At 43.8% G+C, this 14,643-nt stretch overlaps 1 protein-coding gene across 4 annotated transcripts in view; it reads left to right on the top strand.

Annotated features, from left to right (window-relative positions):
* LOC122636491 (zinc finger protein 7-like) overlaps positions 1-14,643 on the top strand; it is a 39,655-nt gene that overhangs the window by 15,918 nt on the left and 9,094 nt on the right. For 3 of the 4 annotated variants that reach the window (XR_006328958.1, XR_006328957.1, XM_043827751.1), the window contains exons 4-6: positions 108-425; positions 606-1,213; positions 1,392-1,868. Coding sequence is in view for 2 of the 4 variants with exons in the window: in XM_043827751.1 (XP_043683686.1) it covers positions 108-425; positions 606-1,213; positions 1,392-1,868 (1,403 nt within the window). In the remaining 2 variants the exon portion in view is untranslated. Of the gene's footprint in view, positions 1-107; positions 426-605; positions 1,214-1,391; positions 1,869-8,929; positions 9,574-14,643 lie in introns of those variants that run through there. The other variant, XM_043827752.1, reaches the window with a different exon arrangement.

Here is a 14,643-nt window from a genome sequence, read left to right on the forward strand (position 1 = left end):
TAATAATTCTATTATTATTTCATACGTTTACATTATATAAGTTAATTTTTAATAGTCGATATCAATCATCGAGATTTAACCGCATAGTCTTGTTTCTACGTTTACAGAAAAGTAAACGTACATCCGAGGATAAAGAAGTCAAGAAGAATACTCGTAGAAGGGAGAAAGAAGTACTCTCCTGTGAGATGTGTCACGCTCGCGTGAGAAAAGCTCAAATGGGCAAACATTTGCTTTCCCATTACCATTGTCGCGTGGCGGGAATAAATCCTCGAGGTCCAAAGGCGCGTCGGTTTCTCTTGGAGAACATGGGGAACGTAGTTCGCCAGTGTCCATTTCAATGCGCCGCTTGTCGTTTCTATTGCAACACTCAGGAAACGTTTTTAATTCATTGGCGCTCCGACCTTCATACCAAGACTTTAGAAAAAGTAAGAAATCTTTTTTCAAAAGATTCAGCAACATTTTTTTTCCGAATTGTTCCGCCATAGAAATACGATTAGACATGCTATAATAGTTTCCTGTTTACGTATTAATGGAAACAGTTGGAGTAATATTTCAAACGGATTATCGGATCAAACTGATCGTATTTCGTTTTAATTGTAAATTAGATCAGTGGAAGTTATCGATGCGGTTCTTGCGATTTCTGGTGTGCGGACGGAGACACGATGGAAACCCACTTATTAAGCACGAGTCATTGTGACGTTGTTTCAATGATGAACGGTTCGGTACCGGTGGTAATCAGTCGTCAACAAGCATTGCCCTGTGGCAGCTGCAACCGTCAATTCCGATATAATCTGCAGCTGCGACTGCACGTCAAAGAGACAGGACACAAGGAAAGCTTCACAGCATCGGACCAGTATCAACGACGTATCACTTGCAACATGTGCCCCCAAGTCGTGAGATCCTTGGTATCTCTTCAACGCCATCAGCTAACCTGTCACATTAACAAGGAAGACGAAAACGACGAATTGGACGTTTCCACGCAACCAACGCCTTACTTCTGTTCTTTTTGTTCGATGAACTTTGCTACAGCTCAAGAAGCCGTTCGTCATAGAAGAACATCCAATCACAAGGAGATTGTTAAAGCCCAAAAATCCGTTTCCAAAGAAAATTCCGAAAGCATGTTTCGAGATTGTCCGCATTGCGACGAGAAACAATCGACTCTCACGGAACACAAAGATCATCTTCTTGATAGACATCCTGACTTGTGTCACAGGTGAGTCCTTTGGTTAGTTAAGTACCTATCTTTTTCATTTTTTCTTTCTTGTTTTTTTTTTATCTTTTTTTTACCTTATTACTCTACATAAACATGTATCTGTTCATCCAACCATCCAATCGATCGTATACATCATGGCTTGCATTTTATCTCGATTTGCAAATATTATTTCTTGCAGGTGTCCACAATGCGGAATACTCTTCGCTCTTTCGCAAGACGTAACGAGACACACCAGGGACAACAAGTGCAGCAAGACAAAAGAAGACACCGAGCCTAACACAACGATTGTTAGGGTAGAATGGATATGCTCAATTTGTAATTTCTTAACAGATTCTCAAGCGGAATTCATCTTTCACGAGGCTCTCCATGAGGGTAGCGTTCAATCGAACAAAGACGAAGACAATAATGGCAAGTCGACCGTCAAATATAGGTGTCCCCTCTGTAAAAAGATCTTCAGAAAAGTATCTCTAAGGAACCATATCAGAAGTCATACAGGTGAACGACCATTTTCATGTGCCAAATGCTTCGTATCATTTGTAAGAAGATCTGACTTGAATGCTCATCAAAGAAATTGTTCGTCGACTGACTGGCCAAACGAGATTCGTCGAAAAAGAAGTTTTACCTGTTCGGAATGTAATGGCGCCTTTTACACTAAGTAAGTACTTTTATATTTAACATTTCGACTTTATCGTTCTAGCATTGTAATTCGCTATTAGATTACGATTACTGTATATCGTGTACCTGATCGAGATATTTACAAGTATTTCACAAAGTGTCTTCTCATACTAGAATTTTAATTATTACGAAAAGTACGCTCTTTTATTTATTCGATGTCATATCGTTCGAACGAATCGACTTGGAAATCCTTCTCTTCGTTGATTCGACGTCGCGAGGATAGAATCTTGTTATGTTCTAAGAAAACGGTAGACGGTCAGTATCGTCACCGTCGGTTAAACTTCACCGGTAAACACTAACGACGAGCAATATTCGGGTGTTCACGTTGGACCATCGTAACCCAGCCCGTTATAAATAAAGGGTGGTGCATTTGGACAGAGTAAAAAGTGTACGACAATAAAAGCCCTCGCCGCGAGTTGGAACCGCGGAACGCCCGCGTGCTCGTAGTAAAAGTGTCCTCGCTGCATAACTATAAAATAAAGGACCGTATCCGTTGGCCGGCGGAAAAGAGAGAGAAATACAGAAAGAGACAGAGAAAGAGAGAGAAGGAAAGCAAACGAGTAGAGTCGTTCGAACGTATGAGAAAAAGAAAGAGGAGTAAACGCGAAGACATAGAAGCGTACTGGGTAAAGAGAACGAAAGAGAGAGAGAGAGAGAGAGAGAGAGAGAAACAGATAGAGAAAGATAGGGTGAGAGGCTCTCTGCCAGCGGCCCGTATTAACATCTCATAGCGGGTTGTAAGCCCGCGTGGGTCATTTTAGTATTTAACGGGCTTGCATTATGAGCCGCTCGCGCGAGTAGGTACATATATATATATATATATGTATGTATGTATGTATGTATGTATGTATGTATGTATGTATGCCCTCTTCCTTCTTCACTCTTCTCTCCTTCGTTCTTCTTCTACCTCTAATACTAATGTATTCAAGTAGGCGCCTTTACGTGGGAGCTCACAGCTAGAACGCCTTGCTTCGTGTTAGCCTTCCCCTTGCACGCTCGCGCGCATTGGACGTTCGCGTTGCACGACGTCGACATAAGTATTAAAGCATTGCTACAGCTCTAGAGCGGTCCCTATAAAGCAAATGTTAACACCTTTCCTCTATTCTTTTTCTTTTTCTTTTTCTTTTTCTTTTTCTTTTTCTCTTCGTTTCAATTGTTCTTTTTCTCTTTTGAAGAACTTCGCACTTTCCCTTTCTCTCTTCTCTGTTCCTTACTTACCTGTTACTTCTTAGCGTTCTGTTACAAGACGTAACCTTTGTAAAGGCTCTCTATTCGGTGAGAACTCACCGAACGGTTGCTCGATTATTTTCGATTAGAAATTGAAATTCGAATCGAAGGATGATTTCTGGGAGGGATAATTTTTAGAAAAAAAAAAAAAAAACAGAAGAAATAATAATATTAATAATAATGATAATAATAACGATAATAAAAAACATATCATCGCAAAAGAGTAACGCGATATTCGTTCCGGCGACGTCAGAGACGATTCTCGTAAAGCAACGCGTACGAGATCGAAAAGTTTTCAAAGTCCATGAACTACTTAATCGACGAATTACATCATCCAACCCAGGAGGATGAGCGTACACTACCACTACCCTTGGAAAACCATTCTCAACTGCCATTTCATAGATCAGCTTGTCAGTATCGCTTGGAAAATTATGTTCTGTTCTCGATATCGTAGCAAGTAAGAGGTATTCTGTTCTCCTGATTTCGCTTGGCAAGACTGCGGAATATCGTGTCCTTCGTTCATAATATGGCTTTCGAAGGAAGACCCGGGGTTACAGTAGTTGCTAAGAAGAAAGAAAAAAAATATGGACGGAAAATACGTGTCAAAGCGTAGCAAGAATTGAACATGGTAAGTTCGTTCGGTGTTCTTCGGTAAAAGTGGGAGAAGGTAGAACAGAAGAGAAAAGAAAAGAAGAGTAGAATCGAGAGGGGAATCGAGAAGAAGAAAAGAAGAAGAAGAAGAAGAAGAAGAAGTAGAAGAAGAAAGAGAAGAAGACAAAAGAGGGGCAAGTAGGGTAAGGGGAAGAGAAGGTCGTGCAGAGGGTCGGCGGCTGGGATCCAGAAAGAAAGAAAGAAGGTAATTACGAGGAGACGGGCAGCTCCCGCGCAACCGATCGCCTACCCAATTCTCAGAATACGCGACCAGCTCGCGATGTATGCGCATATTCAAGATAGTATGTTACATACGCGAGTTACTGACCGTACGTTTCGCTCGGTTCGCCACCCCCGTACCCTTCTCCACCTCTTCCCTCGTTTCTCCTTCTCTTCCTTTTCCTCTACCTCTTACTCCTCCAACATTGCCCTCGGTCCCTTGCCGCGATCCAACCCTCTTACCTCCTTTCTCTCTCTCTCTCCTTCTCTCTCTCTCTCTCTCTCTCTCTCTCTGTCTCTCTCTGTCTCTCTCTTTCTCTCTCGACGTATGCCATGTACACGCGTTCCCCAGAGGTATTTACATATATGGACCGCGGCGTGGCGCGCGCGTATCTTTTATCTTTCGTAGCAGTAATGGCGCGTCCACCTCCTTCGTACCTGGTCAGGTAAACACCGTGCAGATAGGCATACTGGGTGAGATTGCCGTAACCTCGCCGGCCCGTGGCGTTCATCGGGATGCTTTAGCATCGGGACGCGATGCTACTTCTTCCACGGGAATAAATATCGTCCTATGCGAGAGTCTCCACCGTGCAAGAGCATAGATCCAAGATTAGAAATTCTAATGCACGTGCTTCTTCCTTCCGAACGTACGTCGGACGTCCTCGTCCATCGTTCGCCTTCATTCTTCGAGAATCCTCGGATTTATCCTATTTACCGAGAAAGATTTTTCCGTAGGTTAGTTAAATGATTTTCAATGAAGTTATCCAGGCGATCCTTTTTTGATTCTAAAGAAATTTTTTTTCTTTTCTAAAGAATCGATCGTTCGATTATATCCGTTTTTGTCATTACAGTTTTAGATTCTAGTAAGTTTATATCGGTGTGGAAGGTTCGTGTAAAAAAGGAAAATATAGGAATCACGTAGGAGTGTCTATGGAAAGACCGGGAGTTTAGTAGAGGGTAGGCTTGATTGTGTGTTCAGGGACACCATTGTCTTCTTAACCGTTACCATTCTCTTGCACCTCTAGCTGCTAACGAGGGACGGTGTCGTCTTTACGGATCACCCCGTAGACACCCTAAATCCTCACCTCTTCCTTTTCTTACTTCTTCTCTAACCTTCCTACCGTATGCGTGCGAACGAACCAAGATAAAAGACAAGGAGCAAGATAGAGGGAGAAAGACGGAAGAGGATTCTGCATGCTCTCGACGAACAATGCGAGGCTGTTGCTCTCCCTCTTTTTCGGAGCGAATGGGTAGGACGTCCAACAGAGTGTCGCCGGAACGAAAGCTTTTTTTTCTTTCTCTCTCTCTCGAGTTCTTCGACTAACCGGGGGTGGGAAGGCTCCCTCTCTCGCAATGCCCTTTGTGCCGTGCGAGCGGGTACGTGTGTTTCTCTACCTGTCTCTCTTTCTCCTTCTCCCTCACTTCACCTTTCCTTTCCCATAGCAGCCATCGTTTTGGCGTAGTAGCCGTGCGCGACGATGGTGCGCGTACTGTGGTGTACGATGGCACGCGGTAAGCACGGCCCCGTATGCAGACAGTTTAGTGGTGACTGCCCCGCGAGTCCAGTTGTCGCTTGAAATATTGCAATTCATAAAATAAAACAGGCCTGTGGTCGAGGACGCATAGATATAGCCGACGCTCGCTGGTAACCGTCCACCTAACGGCCAAACCATCCTACTACCCCCTTCGTTTGGTCATCTCCACTACCCCTTTGGACCATGTACCCATTCTCTCTCTTTCTCTCTCTTATTCTCTCTTTCACGATATCTTTCTCTTTCTCCCACTTTCTCACCCAGTCGGAGTTCTCTGCACCTCTACCTTCGACAAAGCCCGCATGCACCTCTGGCACTCTTTATCCTCTTTGCTCTCTCTCTCTCTCTCTCTCTCTCTCTCTCTCTCTCTCTCTCCTCTTTTCTTTTCTTTTGCATTCTCGCCTCTCCGTTCTTGTTTCACGCGCTCGCGGATGGTAACGTCGCCAAACCGCAGCGCTTCCTACGCTCGAGCTTCTCCGCGGACTCAACATTTTTCGACTCTTAACCTTCTGTCTGTTGCCACCAAACGGCCTTCTGGAATCTCAAATAGGATGTATGCAATTCTATACCTATATACGTTCACACGTACTTACTTTACGTACGTTCATAAGCAAGCCATTCATAGTAGTTCGACATCCACAGCTCTACTTCTAAGACAAATCTTTAGCCCCTTAGCCGTTCCTTCATAATTCAGGATTTACAGTCGAGTCTGTTCTCTCTTTCTTTTTCGATTTTTTCTTCTCCTTTTTCTGTTTTTTTTTCTTTCCTTCTTCTTTTTCTTCCTTATCTACGAATCCGTTGGGGAACTATCGGGTTCCTGTATAATCGACGACGTTCTACCCGGAGGGGAAGAGGCGTCGACATAGATCGCGGTTAAAATGCCGAGCCTGCCGGAGATGCCTCCTTTTCCGCCGACGAAATTAGCGAGCGACATGTTTATTGTAAATGAATCCTACTCTGAGAACGAGAGCGAAAGAGAAGGACAGATAGACAGATAGAGAGAGAGAGAGAGAGAGAAAGAGAGAGAGAGAGAGAGAAGGTGCTTCGTGGAGTATCGTTGTACGTATCCAGGGGATGGCGCAGGACGAGAACGAGGAAACGAAAGGGAGATAGAGAGGAAGAGAGAAACCGAGAGATAGAGATAGATAGATAGATAGAGAGAGAGAGAGAGAGAGAGAGAGCGAATCAGAGAGACGGAGAAAGACATGAAGAGGTAAAGAGATAGAGAGAGAGAGAGAGAGAGAGAGAGACTCGGAGTTTCGAGGGAGCGCGCGAGCGCGCTTTCTCTCTCTCTCTCTCTCTCTCTCTCTCTCTCTCTTTCTCCCTCACTGTCCCGATTTATGCGCCCGTTACCGAGCCCTCTGGCGCAATTAAGCTTGCGTTATAATATTGTTGTTTATTCTGAGCCTCGGCTGCGAAGCGTTAACCACCCCTTCGCCGGTCTTCCACGGTAGCACTAGGCGACGCCACTTTCCTCCACTACTACCCCTCGAAAGCACCCTCCTAATCTTCATGACGCGGCAGCTAGATCCTGTCTCCCTCTTCCTCTCTCTCTCTCTCTCTCTCTCTCTCTCTCTCTGTATCTCTATCTCTATCTCTATCTCTATCTCTCTCTATCTCTTTCTCTTTCTATCTCTTCCTCTTTTCTCCCCTTCTCTCTCTATCTCTGTTTCTCTGTCTCTCGCACACTTTCACGAAACTTCCAGCATCAGCGGCTATGCGGAACTACCCGCTCAGTACTCTTGCACGAGACGAAATTTCCTTCTCTTCCGTTTGTCTCAACCTGATAGGACAAGAAGAAAAAAGATGGAGACGGAGACTGAGAGAGAGAGATAGAGCGGTAGAGGGAAAAGGAGAGAAAGAGATAGAGAGAGAGAGACAGACAACTTCGATCAGGATCCGCGTTAATTCCAAGTTATTCCACGGAGTGGTCACGTACGCGCTTAACGAGCTTCACGCCCGTGACAGAAAGCAACGCGCGTTTGGGTTTCTTGCTGCGATTTGCGAGTCCTTGACAAGTTCTTCACGGAAAAGGAATGCTTCGGGATGTTATAATACTTCGAGAAACAAGAACTAAATATCTTGGTTCTTTCTTCTTCTTTTTTTTTTGGAGAACGTAAAAGACGAATTATTATAAAATATTAAGCATATGCACGAAGCGACGAAAAATAATTTGGATCTTCTTCTTCTTCTTCTTTTTTTATTTTGATATTATACCTATGTAGGTACAGTTAAAAGTTCGCGTTGAAATTATCGTGATTTTCGAGAGAGAGAGGGAGAGAGAGAGAGAGAGAGAGAGAGAGAGAGAGAGAGAGAGAGAGAAAGAGGAAGAGAAAGAGAGTATGTGGAAACATGATCGCATCGTCTCTCTACACCTCGTCGCATAGCGTAACTTTGAATTTTAAAACAGATTTTGACGCGCGGATTATGTCGTGCGAACACGTTAAAGCGCGAGTTAAAGTGGACCGTGAATTAAAGTCGCCTTCGTAAAACCGGTCGTTGCTACTTATTCAGCTGTGCGGTAAACGTAAATCGGAGTTGGTTTATGATTCCGTAGCGGTTGTAAATAATAACGGTACGCGTTACGTCATATTTTCACGCGCGTCCACACTTCGGTGTCGTCGCGAGGATAACCGGAATAATCTGTTTCGATTGTAATCGGTCGCGATAATATGTATCGCGTTTATACTAATATCGATTCGCATTCTCGAAGATTATCAAAGCAAGTAATGAAAGGAAGAATTAAAAAAGAATTGTTCGTTGGTTCATTGACGATCGCAATGAAGTTTGTCAAATCCATCGATCCTCAAAAATCCTTATTTTTGTTATCGATCCATGACGTTGTGTTACTCGCAAAAATTGAAAAAAAAGGAACAAAAAAAACATAAAAACGGAAAAGCCAAAAAAAAAAAAAAAGAAAAAACTCGCTGCACGTATCTCGATCGACGGGCTATTATTTACGACGACGATTAATCGTCGCGATTGTACGATTTATCGATTGAGTCGGCGATTGAGATGCAGAACCTTCGAGGATGATCCGATCGTATGATCTCGTCGATTTATTTCTTCGTTTATGTATCAATTCCGTGATCAGAACGCAATCGATTTTACGATTCCTCTCGACGCCTTTATCTCGTTTCGCAACGTTTAAATAAATCATTGGACGGTTATACGGATCGTTCATTTCGAACCGGTTTATACGTTTTTGATGGTCGAAACGTTGACGAAATTCGATTTCCTTTTTCTACGGCTGTTCTTCGAAAAATAAAGTTGACGTATGTTGAAGAAAGAAACGAATGATTGGATCGAGGACGAAAAAAGAAAGAAAGAAAAGAATTAACGATCGTTATAAATGTTATAAATGATTTGTAAAAATATTAAACGTTCGATTTTTTTTAATTCGTACGAAAAGATTCACTTTGAAAGTGGAGGCAACTGGAAGACTCCTTCATGGCTTGCAAACCTCGATACGATCGGATCGTATAGCGCTGAGACTAGAGAAAAGGAAAGCAAATCAGAAGAAGAAGAAGAAGAAGAAGAAGAAGAAGAAGAAGAAGAAGAAGAAGGAAAAGAAGAAGAAGAAGAAGAAGAAGAAGAAGAAGAAGAAGATGATGAAGAAGATGGAGAAGGGATAAAGAAGAGAGAGGGAAGAGGAAATACTGGACGGACGTAAGGACGTACGGACCGACGTACGAACCGACGAAGGTGGGATTGAGTTATGACAGCGTTTGCTCCAGGGGGCCGGCTTTCGAGCTGGCGAAGCGGATATTCTTCTTATTCTTTATTTCTTCGTCTGCAGGGCCGCCGTAGGAACCGTCGGCCATGCATCACCTTCGGTTCAGTTTGGTCCGGCCTCCTCTCTTCTTCGGCATCGTTCCATGAGCGTACCACCGCCATCACGAGCCATCACGATCCCACCTCGCCCATCGTCCCTTGGAATCGTCGATTCCACCCACCTTGGCAGCTCCACCGGTTCTCCACTACGGAGTTCACCGGCTTCCACCAAGGATTAACGTTTCTAGTATCACTCCTCCCTTCCTCCCCCCTCCTATCTCTTCCTCTCCCTCCCTCCCTCTCTCTCTCTCTCTCTCTCTCTCTCTCTCTCTCTCTCTCTCTCTCTCTCTCTCCCCGTTCGTCTCTCATATCCCCTCGCTTCTTCCTTCTCGGCCTTCCTCCTGTGAGTTCGCGACTCTCCTCGTTAATTGCATCGGGCGCGCTCGTACGTCCACCTTCCAGGCCTTGATCCCCGCATCGACCTTCTTCTTCTTCTTCTTATTTTTCTTCTTATTCTTCTTCTCCTTCTGCTTCTTCTTCTTCTTCTTCTTCTTCTTCTTCTTCTTCTTCTTTCTCCTGCTGTTGCTTCTTCTTCTTCTTCATCTTCTTCTTCTACTACTACTACTAGTATACCTTTTCTTCTTTTTCTTCTTCATTTTCTTCTTCTTCTTCTTATTCTTCTTCTACTACTACTACTAGTCTCAAACGAATATAATACCGATAGCCTTTTACGATCCATCCGATCGTTCAATCCCCATTCGAGATACTTGACGTTTTCTTGATAAGAAGCAATAAATCATTGCATACGTGTTTCGATTCGCCTACATATGTATGCTTGCTTCTCTGTTTGAAAGATAAAAAGAGAGAGAAGGAAGGAGATAAAGAGAGGGACAGAGAGAAAGAGAGAGAGAGAGAGAGAGAGAGAGAGAGAGATATGAGTTTGAAGGTGGAATAGAAAAGAATACTACAGAACGAAGGGCACGCGTAAATCACGGGTAGTAATAAAGATCCACTTGTCGCGGGCGGATATTTATGAAGCGCTCCACGGTTCTTCCCGCCAAAAGAGAATCACCTTTTAGCTCTTCGCGTCGGCCTCCGGATGAACGATCGTCCGATTTCGAGATAATCGAAGAGGTCAGTGGCGGAGGGGACTAGGGCGAGAACTCGAACCAGGAGGAAAGACGAGAGTGGTAGGAAGAAGAAGAAGAAGAAGAAGAAGAAGAAGAAAAAGAAGAAGAAGAAGAAGAAGAAGAAGAAGAAGAGGAAGAAGAAGAAGAAGATGACGATGATGGAGAAGAAGAAAAAGATGAAGATGAAGATGAAGAAGAAGATGAAAAAGAAAATGTAGTAGTAGTAGTAGTAGTAGTAGTAGTAGTAGTAGTAGAAAGAGAAAGAGAAGTCGATGGTCGACAGAACGAATGAACGGAGGAACGAATGAAGGAACGAAAGAGCGAGGAGGCCATAAATACCTCAGCGCGTTCAGCCAATTAAAACAAATCATTTTAATGCACAACCTTTTTAATTAATGCCCGTGCTTGCTCGCTCCCATCCGCTCCTTCCTCCTTCTCTCCTCCTCTTCCTCTTTCTCCTCTTCTTCTTCCTCTTCTCTCGCGCGCGTACTACACGATCGCTTCACCGACTCTGCAATTCCCATCTCGAAGCGATCGGGCCCGATATTAACTTATACGTCACTCTGTATCCCGCGCGCTCTTCGTGTACACAACCGATTATCCTTAACCCCGAGTGCGGACGTCCGATGACGCCGCGTCCGATCACCGTTCTTCTCTGCGCTACCATTGCGCTCCTTGAAGCCCTAACCGGCTCGATTTTAATTATACGAATTTTCGCGACGTGATTGCACATCCCTCCTCTCTTTACCCTCTTCTCTCTTTTTTTTCTTTCTCTCTTTCTCTCTCTATATTTCTCTCTCTCTCTCTCTCTCTCTCTCTCTCTTTCTCTCTTTCTCTCTTTCCGTACTGCTTCTTTCTTCTATACAACATCGTCGACGAGATTTATGCCCTCCAGACGGCAACTGGCAGATAAAGATAGGATACCTATGGTATCGATATCCGACTGGATCCAACTTCGTTAGGATACAAATTGAGATACGCCCGCGATCACGGTATAACCCCGCCTAACGTTGTACATACATACATACATACATACATACATACATACATACATACATACATATATATATATATACTTACTTACTTTCGGGTCAAAAGGAACGTTAAAACTTATCGTATTTATACTAAAATCTTGTAAATCGTTCGCCTCCGTCTATAATGTTACTTCTCGTATAACTTACCTATTTATTATTCCGTACAAAAAAAAAAAAAAAAAAATCGCGAGTCACCGATAACGAACGGAGAATTAACGTACGTACGTATCACGATTTAGCTAAACGTCAGTATTCCAATAACGCGGACCATCTCGCGATGGCACGCGGCCGTTATCGAGGGATTTAACGACGATCGCGCGGCCGCAGAGATTAGACTTTTAAATGGCCCCCGCTCAGAGCCGGTACGTATTTCACGAGATGACGGTGGACGTCGCGCTAAATCATCCGGAGTGACCGCATCCGCTTGCCCAATCGGCCCCGAGTCTCTCCTTAACGGCCTCTTGTCACGCCTGCGACATTCCACCGAAACACACCGGCCCTACCCCCCTCCCGCTCCTCCCCTCCCCTCATACCCCCTCCTCGCCGGTACTCCATCTTTTCGAAAGCCCAACCCTCCCCTTTACTCCTTCGTCCTCCTCTCTACCTTCTCTCTACTCTCCTCTCCACCCCTCCTCCTTGCTAAGAAGACGCGTTCCTTTTCTCGTCAACGTCTCCTCAAATCTACACAGGCACCCAGGCACACTTTCGTAAACTCGTGACTAATATTGTTCTATCGGAATTTCAACCGATTGAAAAGGTAAATTGGTACGAGAGAGGAAGAAGAAGAAAAAGAAGAAGAGAAGAAAAAAGATATCCGACCACCGTCTACGTCGTAGTTCCTAGCGATTCGTTGAGCAACGCGAGTCATAATTCACCGAACACCTTTCTTTCACCTTCGTCAAATCGATTCGATCGACGGTTCTACGAAAAGATCCTTTCGACGATCCATGCTTAACGCGACGTTGTCTTCTTTTTCTTCTTTTTTTTTTTTTTCTTTTTCTTTTTTGTCTCTTTTTTCCTTCCGACCTGTACCGCGCCGATCCACCATCGGCGTCGTCTCTTTCCTTTTTTCTTTCGACATTTTCGAACGGAAAGTTACTTTTTTTATATAATTAATTAATCCTCCAAGATTTTGGTCGATGGAGTTGTTAAGAAGACGAAAAAAAAATGGGGGAGAAAAAATAATAATTTGCATTATTTACCACATATTCGCCAATTTAGAATCTCATATAGCGAGCTGATGATCGATGAATGGATCATAGGGAATATTTTTTTGAGAAACGATATTATTTAGTCTAGTTTATTATTGTGAAAGAACGCGCTTATTTACATGGTGGTTCTTCCGGTGTGTATATTATTATTCAACAGGTAACCAAATACGAATAGCAATACGCAGTGATCAGTAATGCGTTCGCGCGAGCACGCCAGTGAATTCCATGCGTGAGAAACCGCACCTGCATGTATAAGATGCCATATTAATATAACTTTTTATCGCGGATTCCGATCCCCAAGAAAAGTCTTGTCCTACGGACAGAATGTCATAATTCAGATGCAATTACCATCGTTGTGGTAAGAGAGTACGGTACGTTAGGAAGTGTATGGAAACCTCAAACCGATTTTCCGTACACGGATACCGAGCTCGAAAGGGATCTCATTCTCATCATTTATGTCATTTACAATGATCCGTGTAAGGAAATCCGAACGCAACTCGGATTTCCAAGGACGGAATTTATACTTTCCGCGAACGAACGAACGAATGAGACCTTTCGTCTGGCGTATCTAACTATCTATACTGTAACAGTAATCGAGTAGAATTAAAAGTCGATGGACGTTGATTGGATCGAGGTAGGTATAACTATCTAAGTTCTTAAACGAATCTCTTGAAAATTACTACGATACATTGCGACTCTTTCGGGAAGTTTAAAATCAAAGATAAGATCGTGAACAACTCGATCGTATAGCTATCTAAGTAGGGTATAGGTAGGTAAGTATCTATACGGTAAAAAGTAAAAGGATATCTGAGAAATATTGTATCGTATATATCGATAGCATCCTCGGATCTCCTATCGATATCTCACGTTTAACCGTTGCTACGAACATGAGATCATCGTTCGTTAATCGTAAAGAAGAAATCAATGCAGAACCTCTCTCGGCAATTCCCAATACTAATTAAGAATTAAACGGAAATGGTTGATGAAATGACGATCAATCGAATGATTTCAGGATTAATACGAATTAAATACAAAAATATTATTTGGATTGGATTGGAGCTTTGTTGATAGCTTACCGATTCATTTCCGGATTAGTCACGAGAAATTCTACGAAAGGATCGACCTTTTCTATATGCGCGGGTGTATCGAACTCGTTGCCGGTCTTTATCGTTATCTTCATCGTTGGCCACGATCGTTGTGGATCGCAGGAGATCTCTGAGGATCTCACGCAATCCACGCATGCGAGACGCGCGTGCAACTTGCACGTGCAGTGGATACCTACCTACAACGCAGGCAAAAGATCCGTACGTTGAACACGCACGTATTCGTGAGACACGCGTATTTGCGTCTTGCTACCTGCATCTTTCTTTCTTTCTCTCTCTTGGTCTTTCTTTCTCTCTCTTTCTCTCTCTCTCTCTCTCTCTCTCTCTCTCTTTCTGGCAGGTGCAAGCATAGTCTACGTTCGCCAGGTTCGTGCGAGGGCGTGTATACGCTGACATTGTAAAACTTGGCGTTACACTTGCGTAGCCAATTGGGTAGGCCGGCTCTCCCTCTAGGACGGCCCAGATCTCACGTTGCTCTTTCCCTTTCTCTATCTCACTCTTACTCCTTGCCATTCTCCGCTTCCCAGCATCCTCTATCGTCCTTCTTCCCCTTCTTCTCTCTTCGATCTTTTTCCTTCTCTCTCTCTCTCTCTCTGTCTTCTTTTCTCTTCTTCTTCTTCTTCTTCTTCTTCTCCTGTTTCTCTTTCATTCACTCTCGATCGCTCTCCGAACAAAACTTCCCGCGATATCGGCGAGTTACCATCGCGAAAAATCTGCGTCCTTCGTCCTGTCCCAACTAACTTTCCAACAGCAGCCACAACAGCAGCAACAGCAGCGGCAACAGCATCACCACCATCACTACCACCACCACCACCACCATCACCACCATCATCACCAGCAACAACAGCAGCAATAGTCCTCGAGAACGACGTCG

Source organism: Vespula pensylvanica, chromosome 22 (genome assembly GCF_014466175.1).
Source record: "Vespula pensylvanica isolate Volc-1 chromosome 22, ASM1446617v1, whole genome shotgun sequence".
NCBI classification, from domain to species: domain Eukaryota; kingdom Metazoa; phylum Arthropoda; class Insecta; order Hymenoptera; family Vespidae; genus Vespula; species Vespula pensylvanica.